The sequence below is a fragment of the Brachionichthys hirsutus genome, chromosome 2 (genome assembly GCF_040956055.1).
Source record: "Brachionichthys hirsutus isolate HB-005 chromosome 2, CSIRO-AGI_Bhir_v1, whole genome shotgun sequence".
NCBI lineage: Eukaryota > Metazoa > Chordata > Actinopteri > Lophiiformes > Brachionichthyidae > Brachionichthys > Brachionichthys hirsutus.
Genome location: NC_090898.1, coordinates 14,031,089 through 14,053,457, shown reverse-complemented (window position 1 = coordinate 14,053,457; position 22,369 = coordinate 14,031,089). Strand labels below are relative to the sequence as shown.

The 22,369-nt window shown below is 44.6% G+C and overlaps 3 protein-coding genes across 3 annotated transcripts; all 3 read right to left on the bottom strand.

Moving 5' to 3' along the window:
- Positions 1-526: 526 nt before the first annotated feature.
- Positions 527-3,555, bottom strand: LOC137902261 (acidic mammalian chitinase-like). The gene is made up of 9 exons (XM_068746343.1): positions 3,504-3,555; positions 3,137-3,341; positions 2,522-2,578; positions 2,258-2,423; positions 2,033-2,157; positions 1,818-1,941; positions 1,558-1,740; positions 1,346-1,462; positions 527-884 (listed from the first exon to the last, which is right to left on the bottom strand). The coding sequence occupies exons 1-9, from the start codon at positions 3,553-3,555 to the stop codon at positions 648-650; spliced, it is 1,266 nt and encodes a 421-aa protein (XP_068602444.1). The 3' UTR covers positions 527-647.
- Positions 3,556-5,146: 1,591 nt separating this feature from the next.
- On the bottom strand, positions 5,147-15,285 carry nfascb (neurofascin homolog (chicken) b). The gene is made up of 27 exons (XM_068742766.1): positions 15,262-15,285; positions 13,449-13,574; positions 13,271-13,376; positions 12,998-13,188; positions 12,469-12,591; positions 12,135-12,353; positions 11,661-11,772; positions 11,390-11,577; positions 11,173-11,304; positions 10,674-10,817; positions 10,006-10,117; positions 9,755-9,918; positions 9,534-9,681; positions 9,318-9,442; positions 9,103-9,204; positions 8,827-9,024; positions 8,546-8,616; positions 8,209-8,431; positions 7,965-8,080; positions 7,296-7,506; positions 7,052-7,174; positions 6,504-6,677; positions 6,257-6,388; positions 6,110-6,179; positions 5,699-5,710; positions 5,492-5,527; positions 5,147-5,378 (listed from the first exon to the last, which is right to left on the bottom strand). Exons 1-27 carry the CDS (start codon positions 15,269-15,271, stop codon positions 5,147-5,149), a joined length of 3,600 nt encoding a protein of 1,199 aa, XP_068598867.1. The 5' UTR covers positions 15,272-15,285.
- Positions 15,286-16,865: 1,580 nt separating this feature from the next.
- On the bottom strand, positions 16,866-22,117 carry LOC137901384 (calcium-independent phospholipase A2-gamma-like). Its single transcript, XM_068745411.1, has 9 exons — positions 22,041-22,117; positions 19,891-21,267; positions 19,219-19,371; positions 18,982-19,139; positions 18,693-18,787; positions 18,417-18,588; positions 18,257-18,314; positions 17,959-18,153; positions 16,866-17,648 (listed from the first exon to the last, which is right to left on the bottom strand). The coding sequence occupies exons 2-9, from the start codon at positions 21,097-21,099 to the stop codon at positions 17,181-17,183; spliced, it is 2,508 nt and encodes an 835-aa protein (XP_068601512.1). The 5' UTR covers positions 21,100-21,267; positions 22,041-22,117; the 3' UTR covers positions 16,866-17,180.
- Positions 22,118-22,369: the final 252 nt, after the last annotated feature.

The window sequence follows — 22,369 nt, the reverse complement described above, 5'->3', positions numbered from 1 at the left end:
TTAACGCATCCCAGACTTTTTTAAAGAATTCTTTCTGTTGGGTTTTTTTTTATGTTCCCACAGATGTCAGATAACATCAGCATTCCTTGTGCCGCTGTGGACTTCAGATGGAGTTTACTGCATGTCCAGGGTCATTGTCCTGCAGCAAAACGAGTCATCCTCCTACAAACGAATGGGCAGGCAGGCGTATAAAAGCCTGTAATACGTGCCAATATACGGATAGTACAAAGTACACCATAAAATACTGTTAACAGATGGTCCCAAAATTTGGACCATTCACCTAAAACAATTCCTAATTTTCCATTCAGCAGCAAACCTACTTATGTGTCAGGTCAGGAATATATAAAATGTGTATTTATTTATATTAGACAAAAAACGTTTTGCTTCACCATCATATATTTATTTAAAACCAGTGACAGCAGTCGCATCTTTCATTGTAAACAAGACCAGCTTGGCATCTCTGGGTGTAGGTGAGACCGGCGACACACTGATAGAAGGTGTTGCTGTCTTTGACATTCTTGTAGTTACCGTCAGCCTTCCCGACGCAGAAATTATCTCCTGCCTCAACTGGAACGGTCACTGTGGCCCTGACGGTTGTGGTTTCGTTAGGGGCCAGCGTTTCGATGGTAGTTTCGCCTGGCGTGGTTTCAGGATGGGCCGTAGACGGAGCATCTAGTAAGGTAACCATGTTTGCGTTCATGAGATTGTGGAGGGAAAGTTTGACTGGTTAGTTGCTGTTGTTTCGGTTTACCTAAATCCAGGAGACGCTGCACGTGGCTGATGAGGGGATACTTTCCCTGTCTGCAGAACTCTCCGGTGAAATCGTCTAGGTCGAGAGACCATATGAAGGCTCCGCCAAATTTGTTGTCTTTCAGATACAGTGTCTGCGAAATAAAGGTTTCCCATTTACTTTAAAATATTGTAAAAAAAAATATGCATTAAATTCACAGTCTTAAAAGAGTCTGATATGAACTATCATGCCAAATGTCTTCTGGATCTGATCAAGAATCAGGCCAGTAATAATATAAAATGTTAACATTAAAAATGTTTACGAATCCAGATCACCATGTGGACGGTGTAAATCTAATTATGAGGGGAATGAGCTGCTTGGCGGAGGTCTGCGTTCTCTGAGTGCCTTTCTAGTTATTTTTGAATACCGGTTGAAGGATAATGATTAAATTCACATACAAACAAAGACGTCAGACTTGAGGCTTAGGGTCTCCTTCTGTCTGTGCTGACTGTGCAGTTTGGTTCAGATTATCATGTACAAACGCGTATTGTGATTTTCTTCCCTTATCTCATTCGTGTTATCTCTGTGAATGAGGGGCATTATGTAATTCATTACCTTGAATTCTAAGCTCCGCTTGCTATCAAACCCAACCCACTCATTTCCTCTGGTGGCATAAGGCACCTTCTGATCCTCAATCCAGTTGTAATGGTCTTCATCAAAGAAGCTGCAAATCTATAGAAAGGGAAGAATACGATACTTAAACATCCTGAACTAAATCTGTTCGCCTCGACTGAATTAAACGTGAACTGAGGTCTGTCTTGACTGACCTCATAGTGCGACCAAAATCCAGCTTCCCGGGTGAAAGGCCCAGCGGAGGCCGGTCCATTGGCCGGTGCACCAACACCATTGGCTGCAGTTGTCAGGATAAATGTGCGTCCGTATGTGGGAAAACCAATGATGAGTTTCTCGGAAGGAGCCCCCAGATCTCTCCAATATTTCATAACGAAATCCTGTTTGAAACCAGTCGGGCGTTTAACACACTTTTTTACAGATCTGAGTTGAAATTTTGTAGACATTTTTCACTCACCACATTGTAATAGATGAGATCGCCGTAATCGGCGGAGCCTCTATACAGGGGGCTGTGGTGACCGGTGAAAGTGTTCCACGATCCGTGGAAGTCGTAAGTCATGACGTTAATGAAGTCCAGATGCCTGTCGGACACAAAAGTGAGGAAAAGATTAAAAAAATGTCAAATATCTTTGCAGCTATAAAGGGAAAGGACTCACGCTCATGGGAACTCACTTGGAGATTTCGGCAATCTCATATGCATTGTCGATGTTTACTTTCCCAGCGGCCACGGCAGCCGTGAATAGCAGGCGTGGTCGTTTGGTCTCGGCGGCCTCTTTCTCAAAGCCAGCAAGAATTTCCTAAATAATTTGGGAATTATTCAAGAGTAGGACGGTCAGAAAAGACACACTGCTCTTTGATCTCAACTCAATATGCTGTGTTGCCTTGACAGAGACGTACCTGACAGAGCACCGTGTACCTCTGCTTGTCCTCTGGGGGGCTTCCTCGCGCTCCAGGATACTCCCAGTCCAGGTCCAACCCGTCAAACCCGTACTGTCGCAAGAATTTGATGGAAGACTGAATGAATGTCTGGCGGTTGGCCGCAGTGGAAGCCATGATGGAAAATCTGTAAACATGTGAAGCAAGTTTAAAAGATGCCATTGAGATGATGTAAAGTAATATCCTTAAGATCCTTTACTGTTTTACTGTCTTACGCAGACTTACTGTGCGATTCCAAAGTTCCAGCCACCAACAGCCAACAGAGTTTTTAAGTTTGGATTTCTGTTCAGGAAAAAGGTGTAGAAATACTTCAATAAATAAGTGCATTCTTATCCTACAAGTAAAGATTCTTCTCATGGAGGATCAGCCCTCAACTTTGAATACATGTTGAACTAGAAAAGCACTCGGAGAGAGCCGACCTCCGCCAAGCAGCTCATTCCCCTCCTAATTGGATTTACACCGTCCACATGGTGGTCCGGATCATCATCAAAAGTTGTTCTTTGTCTCTTTAGACACCAATCGTGAAAAGTAAAATTGAATCAGAGTTGATTTGTAACTGATTTTTTAAATGGTGTTTTAATGTTAATATTTTATATGTTTTCCTGACCTCATTCTGGATCAGATCCAGAAGACATTCTGGATGATGGTGCATATCGGACCCCTTTATCACTCTGGTTTTTGGTTACTGAATTGAATGCAAGATATGATTTTCTTTTAAGCCTCCATTATAAGTAAATGGGAAAATCCAGATTCTGATTCCCATAAAGCTGTGGAAATCAGAATGATTCCACCTCAGCAGTCACGCCTAACCGAACTAATGTGATAGGCAGAACTGCTCACTTTTCCTTGAGTCCATTGAAGGACCTGTAGAGAACCTCGTCGTTCCACTCGTAGATTGACAGTTCGTTCGAGGAGCTAATTTGCGAAAAGGCGTAGATCAGGTGTGTGCAGAGGTAGGGGTCCACATTGCCAGGCATATATTTGCCAACGCCCGGTCTATACTGGGACCAGTTGGTGAAGTAGCACACCAGTTTGGTCGAGGACACTGTCGTAGAGGTAAGACATGATTAAAAATAAGTTTCCATTTGAAATCAGTGACACATGAAGTCGTTAAATAATGACATCATACCCATTTGAAGACACATCAAAAGGGACAGCCCTATAAATAAAAAAAAAGACACATTTATCTATTTGCTTATTTCGTTGCTTTGCCTCGCAAAAGACAATAACTTACCGGCCAGAATGGTTAGCCGAGTCATGTTTGCTCCAGCCCAGCAACTTCCTCAGTGACTGAAACAATAATAATTGCTATGTGTTATAAGCAAATACCCCCCCCACACACACACACACTTTATTATAATACGTATTATTGGATGGTAATGCCTAACAGAATTAAATCACCTGTGAAATGGACTCTTCTGCGTGCTGCTGACTTACCTCTTCCCAGTCTGAATGTCCCACCAGGGAGTCCTTTTTATAAATGCGATAAAGGGACAAAGGTATGAAGGCTGTCGGTGGGTTGTGACGGATGCATCAGAGGAAGACGGCGCACTCCCCCTGCTATCATCTCTACCGCCGAAGATGACGGTCGATATCTGCTTCTATTTTATCATCTATTTAATGTTGATCAGAGGACACAAGGTTATATAAACTAGTGCCTGTAAAGTCACTCATATTACAAGTCCAGCAATTAAGGCAGATAAGACAAGATCTTTATAATGTGCTATATTAAAATTATTTCCATGGCACGACAGATCAACACAGCATCAATACATTTAATATATTTTATATCGGACCTATTGATGGCTTAAATTTTTTCCTTAGCCTCTCTGCTGACCCTTCATCATATAGGCATACGGCATTTACGAACAAAAAGATGTGCATGTTAATCTGTATTTTTCTGATTTGATCATAATAAGAGGGATGAAAAAAAAGAAAAGATGAATGCGGTATTAAGTCCAACGATGCCAGGAACTTCTGTATCATATCAGGCGACCAATAAACTAAGGTTATTAGATAAGATGTCCTTTTCTATGCGGCTTTGCCTCAATGATGTAACTAAGGTTTACCTTGTATGACAGTGTTCCAGAGTCCAATGAGAGTAGAGTAGAGCTTTAGTGGTACCAATTGGTATATATTTTGTTGTAATTCTTCAGGAGTCAACATTCAAAGTCAGTTCAAACATGCTAGAAATACAATTTCTACTTTATTTACATCTACAACATAACTGTGAAAATACACAGACAGCAGCAGGGGTTAAATAGATTAAGGCTGTTACAAGTTCAGTGGTTTCTGTCCATCGCCATGGTGACAGGAATAGTAAGACAGTTGAGTAACATGGAATTCCTGATTTTACAGCTGGTTTATCGGCTCCTGGCTGATTTCCCAGAATGATGTTGCTCTCTCACCTCCAAATGAAAGTACATTACATGAATCACTATCCCCTGGAGACACTTTATTATCCTTCACTTATCACCAACATCACCTCATGCGCTCGCATTGCACCTTAGACATTGACATTATAGTATGCAGTTAATTTTATTATTGCAATTAGCTGAACGTAAAAGCTGTAAAAAAACAGAAGTGAATTTGGTTCTTGACACCACTTTTATCAACATGATAAATGGATCCAATTCACTGATGTTCAGCCTCCGTTTCCTAAAAGCATAACCGAACATGCATCTACTAATACACAACATTTACATGCTTTTCATCCAATCGATAAGGATGTATCTTTATTATTGTCCCGACTACAGCACCTCAAGCTCCGGCTGTTCCACCCTGCAGACAACCCCCCCCCCCCCCCCCCCCTTCTCCTGGGGCTCAGGTGGGCAGTTTGAATTTGGAGTATTATGCCATAGAGTAGATGGTGTTCATTGGAGAATGAAGCTCCAGGTTTCCACCAAAGTCCAACTCCCTGATGTCTCTCCTTGTTCCCGTGTACTGTCCGATGAATGAGCCGTCCTCGCTGAATTGTATCTCGCCTCCTTCGCCGTAGTCCACCAGGCTGTCGTCGCTGTCCGACCGCCTCATCATGGCCTCCAGCGACGGCTGGCCTCTCTGAAGCCCCCTTTCCTCCTCCCTACAAATTAGTGTTATCGATAAAAACATAATATTAGAAATATATATTGCATGGGGGCCAGAAGACAGGCGAGATCTGATATATTATTTTGCTGAAAATGTACAGGTACATACCGCCGGGGGTAAGGCAGAGTGGAGACGCGTGCTATCCTAAAATGTGACGACATTTCGTTTGAGATCGACATTTGCATAGTGAGATGGAGAATTTTAATATACAGTATTTCATTATACAAACTTTATTAGCGTAAAAAAAATATACAAATACGAACTCGTGTAAAATTACACAATTTGTTCAATAATGTCAATATTTAGTTTCCGTACCTTTCAAGAGACCTCGAGTGGTTCAGTTGGAAAGGAACGGGGGGGGGGGGGGGGGGTCGGGATTGAGTGGGAGTAAAGGTTTAATATGAAAAGGTAAACAGAATAAGAACATAAAATATAATGTAAGTATAGTTATAGTATCTAAGGCGATAAACACTGTGACCAGGTTGAAACTTCAACTGTGCAGAATCACACAGAATGGAATCCAAACTAAAGGCACCCTGTGGAGTATTTATTTGGACCAGTAGTAGTGCTACAGAACAATGGTTTTGCATTTTGCTCATATTGTGAATGTGTGATGTGTTAAACAGATGTGCATGAGGTATAAAAAACAAAAAAGCAACACTGCAGATATTTTAAAAGTTGATAACTTTATCCACTAGCGGCCATTATAATTGGGATAATACTTACCTGTAGTCAAACGATCCTTCCTGATCGATGTCATCCACTGGCTCCAAAGAAATGTCTTTTTTTTCCCGTACTGTAAAACAAGTTACGATTTTATAATAGAAACAGGCGTTAGCAGGCGTTGCTAAACATAAGCTATCGTCGCCGTACCTGGGTATTTCCCCCCTCGGCTCCTCTTGACGAAGCAGACTATGAGTAGGATGAGGACAATGAGGGCCACGGCACACATGATCCCGATGAACCAACCTTGGGTGGTGATGTCCACCTGGTCCTGAGCATAAACTAAAAAAAGACACACAAATCTAAATATATATATAAGCACACACACACATACACATGTCAAAATCAAAAACATTTTTTATGATTGCCAAATATACTGATGCATCTTGTAAATTACTTTCAGTGGTGTAATGCTGGGACTCCTCCGTATGCCATTCCCCAATCCCGAGTGCGGATCGTGCCGCTACTGAGAATCTGTATCGAGTGTAGCGGTCAAATCTCCGGATTGAGAAACTTGTTACATTTGGAGGGAACTCCTCAACTCGCAGCTCTTCTCCTCTTGTGGCGTTCACTGTGGAGAGAGGACATTTCCCAGCATTAAGGGGACTCTTGATGTCTGTGGAGTGCAGGCGACTGGGCGATTAAGTTCCTTACTCGCTCAAAGAGTGCCTCCACAAGTGGTTATTACCCTCTTGAGAAAATACCTCTGTGGTATTTAGGTTTGTGAGTATGTATTTCAAGTGCTTCTGGGATGTGAACTCGAGTGTCATATGGAAGCCTTTACCACCTTCAGTGAAATAGACTGAAGGTGTTATGTTATTTCTGTTATTAAAGTTGAGCTGTTTCTTCCCGGAGGACTGCGTGGCGCTACTTTACTTTTTCAGAGCGTAGCCAGTAATGATGGGAAAATCTCCAGTGGTAGATGAGAGCGCAATATTGACCTACCTGTTTGGTACTTAAGGGAATATCCCATAATGATACCGTTGGGTTCTGCTGGCAGGTCCCAGTCAACATAAATACTGTCCAAATGTCTCTGCTGGATCCTGAAGGATCTGGGAGCAGATGGCACTGCACAAAAAAAAAACCACAGCAGGGGAAGGTGCATCTTAAAAATACACTTTAACTTCTGCTTGGTCAGAGAACACAAGTGTTCTTGTTGTCAGGCTGGTAAACTGGTGACTTTCCTTACCTCCTTCAGGTGTGGAGAACGGTATCGTGTTACTTGGTGGCCCCTCGTATCGGTTGTTTGCCACCGCTATGTACATCTTGTAGTTGCTATAGGGAATGAGCCCTGCGAGGACTCCAGAGGGCTCAGGATCATCGTTTGGAAAAGTCTGAGACTTCAACCCTCGGTTGACCCAGAGCCACCTCAACTGGCTGCTGTCTCTCCAGTAGTAGACCTGTAGACCAACACATTTGTCAAGATGCATGGAGTTTTTCAGAGTTGTGACGTATCAGTCAGGGAATTTCTTTTCAACATCAAAAATCATAGTATTAAAATTTTAAATAATTTCTGAATGGATTCTTGATCATCCTTTCTTTGTCTGCAACATAAGAACGTTTCAATTGATTGGTGACAGTGGTATCATATGAGGCATGGTTTCTCTGGAGGCGTTCTATTGAACTCTCTTGTTTGGCTCTTGATCTGTAGTATGATAAGTTATTGTTACAACTATAGTGAGTGGGAAATTGAACTTTTCCTCATTATGTCAGTTGTCTAGTGCATCTGTATAGCGTGAAACTTTAATAGTTAAAACTTAGTTCGCTTTCTGTCAAGCATATACCTGTAGTCACAACAAAACTTAAAAGTGAGGTATAGTCCCATCATTATCTGATATGTGATTCCAAATAGACAAACCTTGTATTCTTTCAGCTCTCCCATAATAGTATTGCGAGTCACCGAGTCCCAATGGACGGTCACCTGAGTGCTCTCGATGTCGGACACTCTCAGGTTCAGGGGTGCAGTCAAGGGACCTGAGAAAACACGGAATGTCTTTTCTATCAGTGGACTAACCACTTGTGAATACAAATATAATGTTTCAATCAGAATCACATCATTCATGTATATATATCTGCGTCTTCTAAAGGATTTTAGTATTTACGGTCTTCCCCTGAGTATCCAATAACAACGGGAGACTCTGGACCCAGGCCGAAGTCGTTGACAGCTTGCACTTTGAGCTCATATGGGGTGAAGGTATCTGCGTCGTAGATGTAGTATTTCAGCCATTTAGTTGTTGCATTCTTCCACTCTTCCCGGGAATCTCTTCGTCTCCACCACACCAGGTATTTCAGGTGGGGCCCATTCCACTCCCTGTAGGTTAGAGGCTGAAAACATAATTTACAAGCATGGTTTGATTTCATCATGGTATAGAAGGCAAATATATTTAATAATCAAGATTAAAGGGACCAATTCCAGTGAGTATTTTATAACTCTGTTACCTCCCAGCTGATTTCCATGTTATTCCTCCATGTACCCACGCCCTTTACGTTCTTTGGGATGACGTCTGGTGCTGTACAGGAAAACCAATACAGTTATAAAATTTGAATAGGCTTAAAAGCAAGAGGTCAGCTTTTCAGTTTGCTCACTCACATTCTTGCCAAAGGAACCATTAACATAAACATTTGACAGGAAGACCAATTCACTGTCAAATAACCTATAGTTTGCTAGCGTGCGAACTGTCTCTGACAACAATAATGCATTTTAGGAGTATCGAACACACGTGCACCGCTGCTCTGGAAGCGCATGGATGGACGACTAGGGCGACTCATTCCAATTTCATTGATAGCGATGACGCGGAACTGGTAGTAGGTGAAAGGTGAAAGATGCAGAACAACAGAGTTCAGGTTCCCCGGGTGCATTGACAGGTTTTTCCATTTCCCAGGCAACCAGTCGTCATCATCGTACTGCACCAAGTAATCTGTAACAGAGCATTAATGGAATGAAACGATTCAGTCAGGCCGCAAAATAATGCAAAATCTATTCATCCGAAACCTACCTGTTATCGGATTGTGGTTGCTGCCTCCAGGGACCCAACTTAGTCTGACACTACGTTCGTATGGATCTGACAACTCCAGGTCAGTGGGTGGATTTGGGCGGTCTATGCACAAAACAGGTGTGGAGAACGGTACTTGAGGGAATATCCCGTAATGATCCCGTAATGATACATTCTTTATGGTCGATGAAATGAGGATGATATTAAACGTGTCATACCCATCACCATTAAGCGAGCCGAGGCAGACTTCTGTTCCAGTTCGTTCTTGATGACGCAGGTGTAACTACCTTCATCGCCCCTGTTCACATTGGTGATGAGGAGATTTGATTCGTCCAGAGAGATTCTGCGGTTTGCATACAAGTCATAAGATAAAGATGTTCGCCAGCAATGCGTTGATGTCACGTTTGGAGCGCTAATCAATAAAAGAGATGCACCTCCAGCCCAGAGGGACCTGCTTATTGCCTTTCATCCAGGTTGTCGTGACAGTAGATGTGGGATCTGCTTTCACGCCGCATTCAAAGACGATGTCTTCCCCGCGCATGACTTTCAGATCCTTCGGTCTTGTGACAATTAAAGTTGGCTCTGAGAGAAATAGCGACAATTGCTGGCAATGCGATCAAAAAGCGTTCACGTCCCTAAAAAATGTGACCCTCACCTTTGACCTCTACTCGAACTTGGCTCTCGTCTCTTCCCGCGACATTACTGACCACACACAGGTAAGTGCCCTCGTCCTCTAGCCGTATGCTTCTAATCTCCAGAGTCCCGTTACGGTGCGTCTTAAATCGGCTTCCTTCAAGATTCCCCTGTCCGTATTTAGACCTGTGGGATCCGAACCACAAACATACGCACCGGGGGTTACGTCTGAACTTTCTCACCGCACTCGCATGACCTACAGCTTGTTCTCACCATCGTAATTCAGGCACCGGGGAACCAAAGTAGTGGCAATCTAAGAAAGTATGACTGCCCTCTGTAACCTTCATCAGTTCGTTCCTGGGCCAGAGAATACGTGGAGTTGCATCTAGAGAAAAGAAACGATAATAATTAATGAATTCTTTCATGAAATGCTTCATTTATATGCTTGATGTACCCCATTACCCCGGTTCCCAAGTGCCCCCTCAGTGTTCTCAGTGAGTAGCTGGTAGTTTGTGATGCTGGCACAACACAGAGAGTTGCTATTTATTGTATTTTGTATTTAACCTTTATGTAACCGGGTAAGTTAATTGAGAATTAATTCTCTTTTTCAATAATGACCTGGACCTAAGTGGCATGTTTTTAGCGGAGGGAGGAACCCGGAGAACCTGGGGAGAACCCACGCGGGGAGAACATGCAAGCTCCTCACAGAAAGGCCGCAAGTCGGATTTTAACCTGCGACCTTCTCGCTGTGAGGCACCGGTGTGCCACCGTGCTGCAAATGAAATTATATTATTATGATAATTTAATGAAAATATATATTATCACTTGGCATTATGGTTGCATTATAGTACGCTGAGGCTATTTCCAGTGTAGGATTAGGTGTCGTTCAGATTTATCATGCAGGATTGTCCAAAGTTATGGCAAAAGTATCTGTAACTTACGTAGCACGTTGACAAAAGCATTGGCCAGTAAGTACCCATACTGGTTGGAAGCATTGCACTGGTAGACGGCGTTATTCAGAGCGGTCACACTGCGTAAAGTCAGAGAGTCTCCCGATACCTCTCTGTTTGGCTGTGATGTTGCAGCTGTGGAAAAATAGATGGAGACAGCAGGGTTTGATATCGTGTAGATTTAGCTTTATTTCCATCACTACTACTGTACTTCCGGCTTGTCCCTGCAGGGGACGCCACAGCAAATCAACCTTCTCCACTTCACCCTGTGCTTTGCATCATCCTCCATCATGGCTGGCCTCACCACTGTCTTGCAGACCTTTCCCTTCATCCTCGCTGACACTCTCCTATCACAGAGCACACCTGATACTTTCCTCCACCCGGTCCAGCCTGCCTGCACACCATTCTTCACTTCCTTTTCACTTTCTCCATCACTCTGCACTGTTGGGTCTACCTTATTTATGTCATCGCTAATAGGCAAAGAACGTACCTTCAATTGTTTCCCCGTTGATGAACCAGGTTACTGTGGGTCGAGGAATACCATCAGAACGGCATGCCAAGCGTCCATTTTCCTCCGGGGCCAATACTAAATCGGTGGGCTTTTCCAACCAGAAAGGAGCCGCTGTGAAATATTAATGAGCTTATTAGTTTATTCCGCCATATTGTGCAGTAAGTCTAGGCAGCATGATCCTAAGAGGATGTCTCACCTTTGACCCTGACGGCTATCGTGTGCTCAATGTATCCTATCTTATTGGTAGCAGCGCAGGTGTATTCACCTGCATCGTCGAGTGAGGCTTTGGGGATTTGAATCATCTTGTTGAAATGCTTGACCTTCATCTGTGACCTCACCATCAAGTCCGCACCATCCTTGGTCCACGTGATATGAGGAGTCGGCCTTGGTGATGATGAACAAGTTAAAATCCATGTTTTGTTGAGGAAAAAAAAAAAAAAGCATTTAGATTTAGGATGCCAACCCACACTCCTGCAGCGATACACTCCAGGAGAAGCTCCTCCCCCAGCAGGCCCTCTACGGAACTGGTTGAGCCAGTGGGAGACAGCCAGGTGGGGGCAGCCTCGGCCAAGGTACGAACTGCAGAAGAAACATACAGCACGGTCACACTGGGCCTCAGGCAATGGGAAAGAAAAACCTGGTTTGTGAGTCTTTTTTAGGGTCTGGAATAATAAAAAAAAGAATGCAGCAGATTTTTGATTTGGCAAACGCGATGTGGGGTTAAAGCAAAAAACAGACATTTGACAATTTGTTCCTCATATATATCCTAATATGTAGTTAATATAGGTACACAGAGCAGAGAATATGAGTGTAAATGCACAAGTATATGCCCGTATGCATCATTTACACATTTCCAATTTATTTCCATTGGGAGACGACACATAGCACAAGAGATCCGATGGTTTCTGCACCGGGTGCACCGTGAACACACGAGCGCTCACTTGTGAGAACTTTAACAACCACAGGCATCTTCTGCTGGATAATGTTCTTGTAGGGGAAGCGGGCGTTGCAGCAGTAATCAGTAAAGGAGTCGTTGAACAGGACGTGAGAAAAGTACAGGTCACCGTTCACCCCCATGGAGACCCGGCGGTCCTGCCGCACAGGCTGCATGGTGGGAACAGCCGTCTGGATGGGCCAGTTAAAGGGTCTCGCATAGGAGCCTGAAAAGAAGAAGCAAAAGGAGCGCACAGCTGATTGGGGTTAGACAATCACAAGGCGCCTCCTCGTTCAAGCTTATTGATCTAAATATATATAGAATGTGACTTTAACGCTTACAGCTGGACATCCAGTAGGTCTCGGGTTTAGGCGGGCCAGGTGGAGGGTCGCAGGACAACACCAAAGGCAGACCAATGCTGACCACCACAGGCTCCAGGATCTCCCTCGGCCACACAGGAGCTCCTGCATTGTTTGATGATGATACTGGTTCCAAGAAGAGCTACCAGATGCATCATCCCATAGGCGCCACACTTTCATCCACCACACAACAAGAACCTGCACGTTCCTGTACAATTTACCATCACAAGAATTAATTCTGTTTGGGCTTATATTTCTGGTCTTGTCTGTGTTTTTTGTTTTTTTAGATCGGGTATATTCCCCAGCTTGGGATCAATAAAGTATTCCTAAATCTACGTATTTACGTTGTCAATAAATCTGACCAACAGTGAATTAATTCTCATAACATCTACATTCTCAGCCAAAGTTTGATTGTTGTATGGTTTTAGAAGCACAGCAGTGAGACACTTTTCTCAGCATTGAATCAGCGGAGTTCTGGAACGCACACTGAAGTCACCGTGATCCTCCTTACTGTATAGTCGCAGCCTGATCTTGTTGGAATAGGCAGATCCGTACTCATTGGAGGCGATGCACTGATACTCCGCCTCGTACTGTTCTGGGATGTTCCAGGCGTATATATCCAGCGTCCCTGAGCGCCGGCGCATCGACGCTTGAGGATCACGTGCCACGTTGTAATACTTCCCATTACGCCTCCAGGAGAAACTATGAATGAGCAGAAAGTGAGGACGCGCTTGTTTTGCAGACATCGATGTCAGGTTTAACATCAGATGACATCAGCTCTTACATGGGATGAGGGTTCCCTTTGGCTTCACATTCTATGACCATGGTGTCTTTGGGGTCAACAATATGCTCCTTCATTGACTGCTTTATGATGGTTGGGGGCTGTCTGACTGCCGGCAGAGAAATCAATCTTAGGAATGACATCTCAGGATAATAGAAACTTCATCAAATTACAAACTCACCCTCCAGAGGGATGTCCAGGGTCCAAACGCTGTGGCATAAAAGCAGCAGCAGCACTGGTTTGACCAGTGGGACCATCTTTATCGCGCATGGACTCCAGCAGCTCTTCACTTCATTAACTGTCCTGTCTAAAATGAACAGAGAGTAGAATACATCTGCTGTATGCTTAAAAAACAAACAAAACGGGCCCCTCCTGAAGGATCACAAATCGATCTGAGGGGTCTTGAGATGATAATTTAGAGAAACAAATCATTTAAGTGATGATTTTTGTTTTCTTTAAGTTTCTCTAATCATGCTTTCTCTTTAAGTGTCAAATATACTTAAATGACACAATCTTAGATGTTAAAAGTCACTCAAAAACAGACTTGTGAAACATTTCTGTGGCCACAAGTTAAGAATCACTCACCAAAAGAAGTTACCAACAATGTATTTAAACTATTACACTTAAAAAAAAGAAAAAACAAATATATATATATAATCGCACTGAGATATGGTAGCATCAAATTAAATATCGAAGTAAAAGTACATGAAACTAAGATCACACTGCCGTTTCAATAACGGTGCAATACAACATAGAAACGTGTGTGTGTGTGTGTGTGCGTGTATTCAACACACTATCTTTAAATAAGCAATGAACCACAAAATTAATATGATCGTACCTACCTCTCTCAAATCAGGGCTCCCTCCTCCCCATGTCTGCCTCCCCAGTGCCCTAATTATCCAGAGAACTTATTCCCAACAAAATTATTCCTGTTTATGCAGTATATCCACTTAATGTCTTAGTTCATCAAATATCAGGTCAAGGACCTTCGAGGAGTCGCTTCACGCTGGTAATAGAGTTTCTGTCAGTCACTGCCACTTAGACTCTGCCCACCCGTCTCATGAATAATGGATGAGCGGCATACACCACCCACTCGTCACCCACTCCACCGCTCTGACTGGGCTCTCTTAATGCCGTCCATAAACAGATGTGTAGTCACAAGGGTTGCCTCCACAATAAGCAAAACACAATGAAGTAAATATTTGTTTGTTTCGTTTACCCCAGCAGAAGAGGAAGTGATCAAACCTGATTTTTCCTCTCTCATATAGGTGAGTAATGTCAAAAATAAGATCTGTCTGGTTGGAGCAACCGAGACAAAGTGCTCCGCAAAATTTGCATTGTTGTTGGTGCTGATGACATCAAGATGTGGGGCTTCATTGTTGACGGGAGCGAGCCAATGAGCCGAGCATGAAAGTCATGTTTGTTTCTCTCGCATGAATTTTTACAAATCTGGCAAATCCGTGGTCACGTGGTGACTCCGGCCAATATCGCTGAAAAAGGGCGGAAAAATTCAGAACTGGAAATTCTCTTAATAACAATGTGAATCCTAACCTCCTATCCAACTACGCATCGCGCCCTCTAGCCGTCAAACCTTTTGCATTTCCCTTTGTCCCACATTGATTAGAACACATCCAGTTTTTCAGTAAACATTTCCACACTTGGTTTTGAATGTGCTTAGAGTATGAATACTATTGATCTACTATTCATCCTTTTTCTATGAACAGTGCCAAAGGTGTAGGAGAAGCTGCATTTGTGAACACAAAGGTCATCTCAAGGTCATCAAGACCTGACCTGCGTAGGCTGTCAGATAGCCACACGGGCCTGCACGCAAACCAGCACGCCAACACAGAATGAGGTTGTTGGAAGTGATAGTTGTAAAATTGAACTTTCACAAGTGGAATAATACTTTTGTACAAATATATCACTCATTATTAAGGATTTTATCTTTTTCTTTCACATGTTAAAAACTTAATCTGATGGTATTTGATGCTCACGTCTTTGCATCTGATGCTCTGCGTCCTCCGGCCTCCCGACCCACAACAAGAACGCAACTTGTCTGGCCTGACATGTGACAAAAGCAGAAGCTTCTCGCCTCTCAGAACTGGCCTCCTCCCCACACACTGGACCAAACCGGGCCTGACAGTGAGCGGTGATCAGTGCCATTCACCAGATTGCACAGTGAGGAGGCGGACAGAGCCGGCTCAGTGACGACAAGCACGTCTCTATGCTCGTGGGACTCCTTTGGCACGTGTGTCCAGGGCTCAGATAAGAGCAGATGGCGTGTGGGAGGGGGCTTTTGGCTGCACAAGCTGCTTGTTCAGACCCGGAGCACCTATCCTGTGCACTTTGACGTCACCACATCAGGAGCGAGGGAGGCAGAGGATGGAGCAACTCTATTGTTGTGCAGCATTAAGTCATCACCGCTGCATGACGGACAATTGCACAAGTTGGAGGTTTCGCTTTGAAGGAGACACAAGGGAGATTTAATTATAATTAATACTGAGAGGAAAATAACAATTCTACAAAGAGCTGCTGAGACATTTTTGCTTCAGCCTCTAATGCTGACCCCACGGTGGTGCTAGAGGAAAGTCAAAGTCAAAAAGGATTCATCGTCACGCACAATGAGTTCCTCTGGAACAAGGTGTGATGGATCAAGAGGGTCTGATCAGAATCAGAATCAGAATCAGAAGTAGTTTGATTCGTTTGATTCGTCAGAATGATTATAAGTGTAATATGTGTGAACCGCTTCACATGATTCAGCTCATAGCATTACACCGACTCTAATAAATAATTCAGAAAGTGGAATGCCGCTGAAACACTGACATAAATTCATGCCGGACATCTCATACAAACTTGCTGATGCAGGTTTAGACCCATCCCACTGCTTCACTTGGACTATGACATCATTAAAACCCTGACTTCCATTGCTATCGTGGAGGAAGAAGAAGAAGAAGAAGAAGAAGGAGGAGGACTAGAGGAGTGTCTTCATATGCTGGAGCACTGCTACCGTTAGCGTCTCAGCAGTCCTACCTTGGAAAGGTGTTTTCTTGCACCCCCCCGTGATGCAGTGGAAGTGGATTCCTTCCTCTCATCTCATCTCATCTCATCTCATCTTCAGTATGGTAGATTCACATCATCTCCAAGTAAATGAGGAGAAAGATAACAGAAGCCCGACGGGACGGTTGGGTCGCACCGAAAGCCAAACAGGGCCTGACAGCCTGTCAGAATAAATCCACTGTGGAATCAACAAATAAATATGACATCATCTCCACCGGAGTTAAACAGAAACGACACGTCATTAACTCGTCCCTCGATTAGGTTCAGCTTTCATTCAGCTCCCATTTAGCAACAATTAACGACAGGATCAAATCATTTCAGGTTTTGTTTTTGTGTGTGTGCTGTGGGGGGGGGGGGGGGGGGGGGGTGTTACTGATGTTGTATCTTCACTCCGGCTGGCACCAACACACACTGTCTCACACAATGAGATTCTGTCTGAAACAAAGGGTGTCTATTGTGGACAGGGAGGACGCAGATTCCAAAGGGGGGGTCAACCATCGCATTCATGTTATTAGATGGCGTCTAGCTCATTGATAAAGTCTTATTGTTTACCAAGACCAGGATATTTTATTTATTGAGCTGATAAAACAAATCACAGAGAAACAAAAGTTTTCAATTACAAGAAAAGTCACTTTTATATGCTCTGAATTTAATCCAAATAAATACTTCACAATAATATAATATGCTAGAAGGATTGTAGCATTAAAGTCGACATTTCTACACATCGTAGAACATATTTGTTCTGTGCATGTCGAGAAATCGTCAAACACCATGACATGCGTGAGACACGGAGAACGATGCGTCGTCACAATTTCCTGTAGGCGGAGCGTTACGCTCGGGGATTCATGTGCGATCATTAGCCGACTCGCACCCATCTCTGCCTCATCACCCAGGCCCGCTCACTCATCCAGTCTCTAGTCCTGCTGATGGCCGAGCGTTCCGCTCCGAGCACCAAACACAACCTCGCCACTTTGGGCCCATTTCTCTCCAGGTAGCTCCGGGTGTCCTTCTGCAGCTGGTCCAGAGCCTCCGGTCGGCTCTCATCCAGAGACACCGATACGCTCAACAAGGGGTTGAAGCGGAAGTAGACATCCGGAGCCAGCAGGTCGTCCAGAAGGGTGTGGACCCCTTCGGTATCGGTAGCGCTGTAGATCAGGTTACCTATCTTGGCCTTCAGGCTGGTGGAGGTGATGGGGACACGCTTAGCATTGTCATGGCGACCAGTGCCGAGAGACAGCACGCACTGGAAGGGCTGATTGGGCCACAATAGACGGCTCTCGTGAACAGCCAAGGCACAGGGATTGTTCAGGATAATTCCCCCGTCCTACAAAGATGGAAGAATAAATCTTAACGGTCCCATATTATGAAAATGTCACTTTTCTCATGTTTCTACACTATAATGGAGGGTTTGGATGATTATGAACCCAAAATCAGCGAAATAAATTTGTGTAGTTCTGTAATCACCTACTGAAACGCGTCTGGCAGAAACCTTCCTCCCTGTGATGTCACAGAGGGGGAATGTGCACAAGATGTACATGCACATGCTGTTTCAACATTCTAACTGGCATCATGTCATTATTCCACTCACTTGCACATCTGGATTAAGGTCGTTTTGACTTGAGCCAGGTTCGTACCTGGTGAATGTCACTTTGTAAGGGGAACTCCTGGAAGTATCCGGGGGCGGCTGACGATGCTCGCACTGCCTCCCACATCTGGAAGCCCGACCCCCCCGCATAGCGGCTGAGAGAACCCGGTTGGTGGTTGTAGTTGCGGAAGACGAAGGCCTTCGGACCCGAACCCCAGTTTACCACCGTGCTGACTGCTGAGACCTGAAAATGAATGAAATGGAAAATTAAATTTTAATGCTTTGAGAAACACAACGGTGTATTATCTGGGACGCGAACCTCAAGCAGACGCCATGAATCAACTCACCTTTGGACTCGACGCGTCCCCGGCTGTTTTAATAAGTAATTTATGTCCCAGCTTTTCCCTCAATGAGACCAAAGCAGGAAAACATAAGACAGTTTTGATAAACTACATTGTATTTAAGTCTTATTAGCATTTATATTGCGTTGCATGTGTCTGTGCATACTGTAGTATTTTCTCCCAGGTCTCAGTGTTATAGTAAGAGTGACTCCAGCCCATCCTCACGGTGCCGACCAGCGGGTTCTGCCGAAACACTTCAGAGCCAAAACGTCGGTACATGTCAGCACACTCCTCGAGAGAAAAGTGGACCAAGCCCAGCATGAAAGCCAGAACAGCGCCTTCCGGACAAGAACACACGCAGAGGTACGAAGGAGTGAGGCGCGAGAACGTGACGATATCAGGCTGGCATTTTTAAGTCCATTTCAGTTCTGGTGTTCGTCACCTGTGCTCACGCCGCAGATGTAGTCGAATAGCTGGTGGATCTTCTTGCCCGTCTCGGCTTCCAGCAGCTTCAACATCTGCAAAGGCACCACGCCTCTGGAAGTGTGTAAAAGAAAAGACAAAAAAGATGAACGACTGAAGAAACGTGGACACTCATGAGAAGGAAAATGTTCGTGCAGCTTTTCGACATAATCACTTTATAATGAATTGAGAGATACGGTCCAGTTTAGGTTCTGTTCGAAGTAGGTGCTCAGAGACCATTATTCCTTGCCCAAATTTCTTACAGTTACCTCGTGCCGCCGCCATCGATGGACAGCACTCTAATGCCGCGACCTCTGACCGGATCGACGTAGCCAATCAGGGCCAAGGTTTCTCTGACCGCGCTCTGAAGCGCCTGGTTTTCTCCGTGACTTTGTCGCTTTCTCAACAACGTGACTGCGGTTTTCTCCTGGAGGCGCAAACATCAACTCAGCCCAAACCGGTTTCATTGAACGTTTGTGAATACGATTGCTTGGCTTCCAACACACCTGCCACATTACAGCTTTGCATGATGGGTAAGAAATGAGATGTTGGTTGAGAGCCTCCACGCAGGCAGTCACAGCTTCTGGAGATGAAGCCTGAGCCAGGCCGCCCATCAATCCCCGTGCCTCCTCCTCCGCTCGCCGAGGGCTCAAGACAAACTGAAAAAACACACAACCGGGAACGACTTTTAAACGGTTGCATGGATTTAATGTCACGTGATCAAACAACGCCGGTGGACTGCAGGTGGTTTTGGGCAAAATAAGGGAAGGATTCTGTCTGTCTCTCCTTTGCATATCTCAAAGTGTTCATCCGATCTTTGCCACATTTGTTGTGTTGCCGGGGAAATGTTGTGTTAAAGTCGGCGCAGTTTGAACAAGCAACATATTCTAATCACACAAGCTAATCGTGTTGGTTGAGGGTGTGGCGCTCGAGGGCTCGAATACGAATCCCACAGAGTAAACACAAAGACAAAAGTTGGAGCAATGATAAAGCTGGGGGGGGGGGGCGCACGGTGGTGTAGTGGTTAGCGCTGTCACCTCACAGCAGGAAGGCACCGGGTTTGAATCCTATCAATACCGGCCAATCAGAAAATGAGTCAGCAATCAGCATGGGCCACTTTATTGTGATTACATTTGATGTCAGGGTCCTCATTTTCTTGACACTCAACCTCGACTCACCTTTTTATTGAACAGCGCTTCAGGCGATGTCGCGTGACCTTTGGGTTCAACGGCCAGGGTCGAGGGGCCCATCTTTAAATAAGCACCCAGGAAGTCAGGGATGATGCTCGTAGGGTGATGAAGGCAGTCCATGAAGGACAGGGACCGCTCAGAGGTAGCAAATCCAGCTTCCGCGTCTACCTCATCAATATCCTCATCCAATCCGCTTTGCCCATTGAAATACCGATTGATGTGACTGGCTGTTTGGAAATAGTTCCCTCCGAAGTCAGCGGCGTCACGGCTGCTGTGGAAAAGGCCTCCGTATTCAGGGGCGGTTGCTCTTTCTTCCTTCTGTTGTGACACGGCACCTTGACTTTGTGAGGTAGCTTGTGTTAAACTCTGGTTTTTAGGATTCTGCTCCACACTATGCTGCTCTTGATCGACTCCAACCTTCGCACCAAAGTATTTATTGATGTGTCTGGCAAAGTGAAGGTAGCTGGAGATATGATCGGATTCCACCTGAGTGCGTTGTCTTTGTCTCTTCTTCCTCCTCCGAGTCCTTGTGGCGGCGGACGTTCTTTCCAAATCCTCCTGCAGGGGAACTTTTGCAAAGTTGCGGGAGAAGACCGAGTTAATGTGATTAGCAACGTAGCTGTAACTCTCGCCGAATGTTGTCACCAGTGAGCTGACGTGAAATAGTTGCAGCCCAAAATGTCCCTGTGATGACGGACTTGTTTCCAGTGGCTCTCTGGCCTTATCTGTGAATTTTAAGGTCTGCATTGCACCTTTGCCTTCAGATATCCTTTGCTCTCCGGCTGCCTGTTGGCTTTGGCTTCGCCTCTGCGACCTAACTGGAGTTGCGACAAGACAAGCGCTTTCAGCTTGAGTTACGAAATCCTTCCTCTTGAAATAAATGTTAATATGTCTGGAGAGTCGATTTAATGATTGCCCGACGTGTCCTCTCAGTGAACTGAAGTTGGAACTGGCGGCCGGAATGTCCTCAAAGATCCCGATTGGAGCTTCGGCTTTGAACACATTCGTTTCGGAAGCTGAGCAAAAGCGCACAGACTGGATATAAGATGTAGAACTTATGTCAAGGTGGTGCAAATGTTTCAAATGAGGGTTTTTCGTTAATCTGGAGGGCAGAGGAGGCGGCAGCAGCGAGCTTCTGTGGACGTCCAGGCGGCGCTGTGCCTTAGCCAGAGAAGGACACTTCCTCAGGAGGCTCATCAGGTACCTTACCTTGCAGTAAGACGGTAAACTCTTATTCACAAAAGCTGAACACAAGTTCAGTGAGGTAGCGACCCATTTTTGCCCCGAGGAGTAATCGATCAAAGCCCGAGTGTCACTCTTGAGCTGTCATTGATTTAGGGGCCATGGCAGCATCTCAACTGGAAGCTAGAACAATACAAAAGCATTAGACAAATCCATGCTAGGAGATATCTGTATGCTTATATGCTCAAAGATAAAGACTACTATTTGACTGGTATGTTAGCAGCTAATTGCCATGCAAAAAATAATTCTACAAGGAGAAAGAAAAGAGGAATGAAGTTATTATAATCAATACAATTCTTGGAAATCTACCCAAAAGCTGTAGCGTTGTCACTAAACTCATGAAGAAGGATTTTCTGGAAACAGTGACTGCTGCTTACATGGCTAATGTATGTATTTGACATGATTAAAAACCCCTAAAACAATAGGAATACGCATCTAGTACATATCTGGTATATCGTGTCCTCTGCCTGTCTGCAGCACAGGGACGCTGTCACCTCTAAAAACAGGTGGACACACATTGTTCAACAGCCTTGACCTTCCAAAGTTTCCGAATCACCGCGTCTGTCACGTGAACGCAATGAGACACCCCATAGCAAAACGCTTGGCTGGGAATTAACTGCATTCTGCCAATAGGTGACAGAAGTGTAACAGAAATACTAGAACAGAGAGAGAGCTGCCCTTGGAGAGTCTATTGTATTGTTTTTGGTAAATACGAGTAGGACAATGTGAAATAACACAAACATTTTCTCCTGCGTCTTCACAACAACACGTTTATCTTGAGTAGTCTGACTGTGGCTGTTCTCAACTTCAGCGAGGGAAGGTCGTGGACCGGAGTTCCTGAAAGCCTCTGTAACCTTGACAGCAAACATCTGTGAAAGCGTTCCCCAGAGATTTACCTTGAACACAACACTGAGGTCTTCTTTCTTCACAATGCCTCTTCAACATTTTTCCTCTCCTTTGAAATCCAGTAAAGCCGTTTTGACAGAATTTCAGAAGCACTTTTCCATCTGTGTTTTGATATTCAATACAACACTGCAATCTCTCCCCGCCCTCTCGGTGCTTTGATCTCATTGGCTGAGCTGGGCTACGTGTTGCAAGTGTGACCAATGCTTGGGGAGTCCACACAGGCTTAAGGTCATGTGTTGTCAGTGTTGAGTGGAGGGCTGGGGACATCTAAAATTAGTGAGGCAAGGGGGGGGGGGATTTCAGGGTAATCTAATCTTAG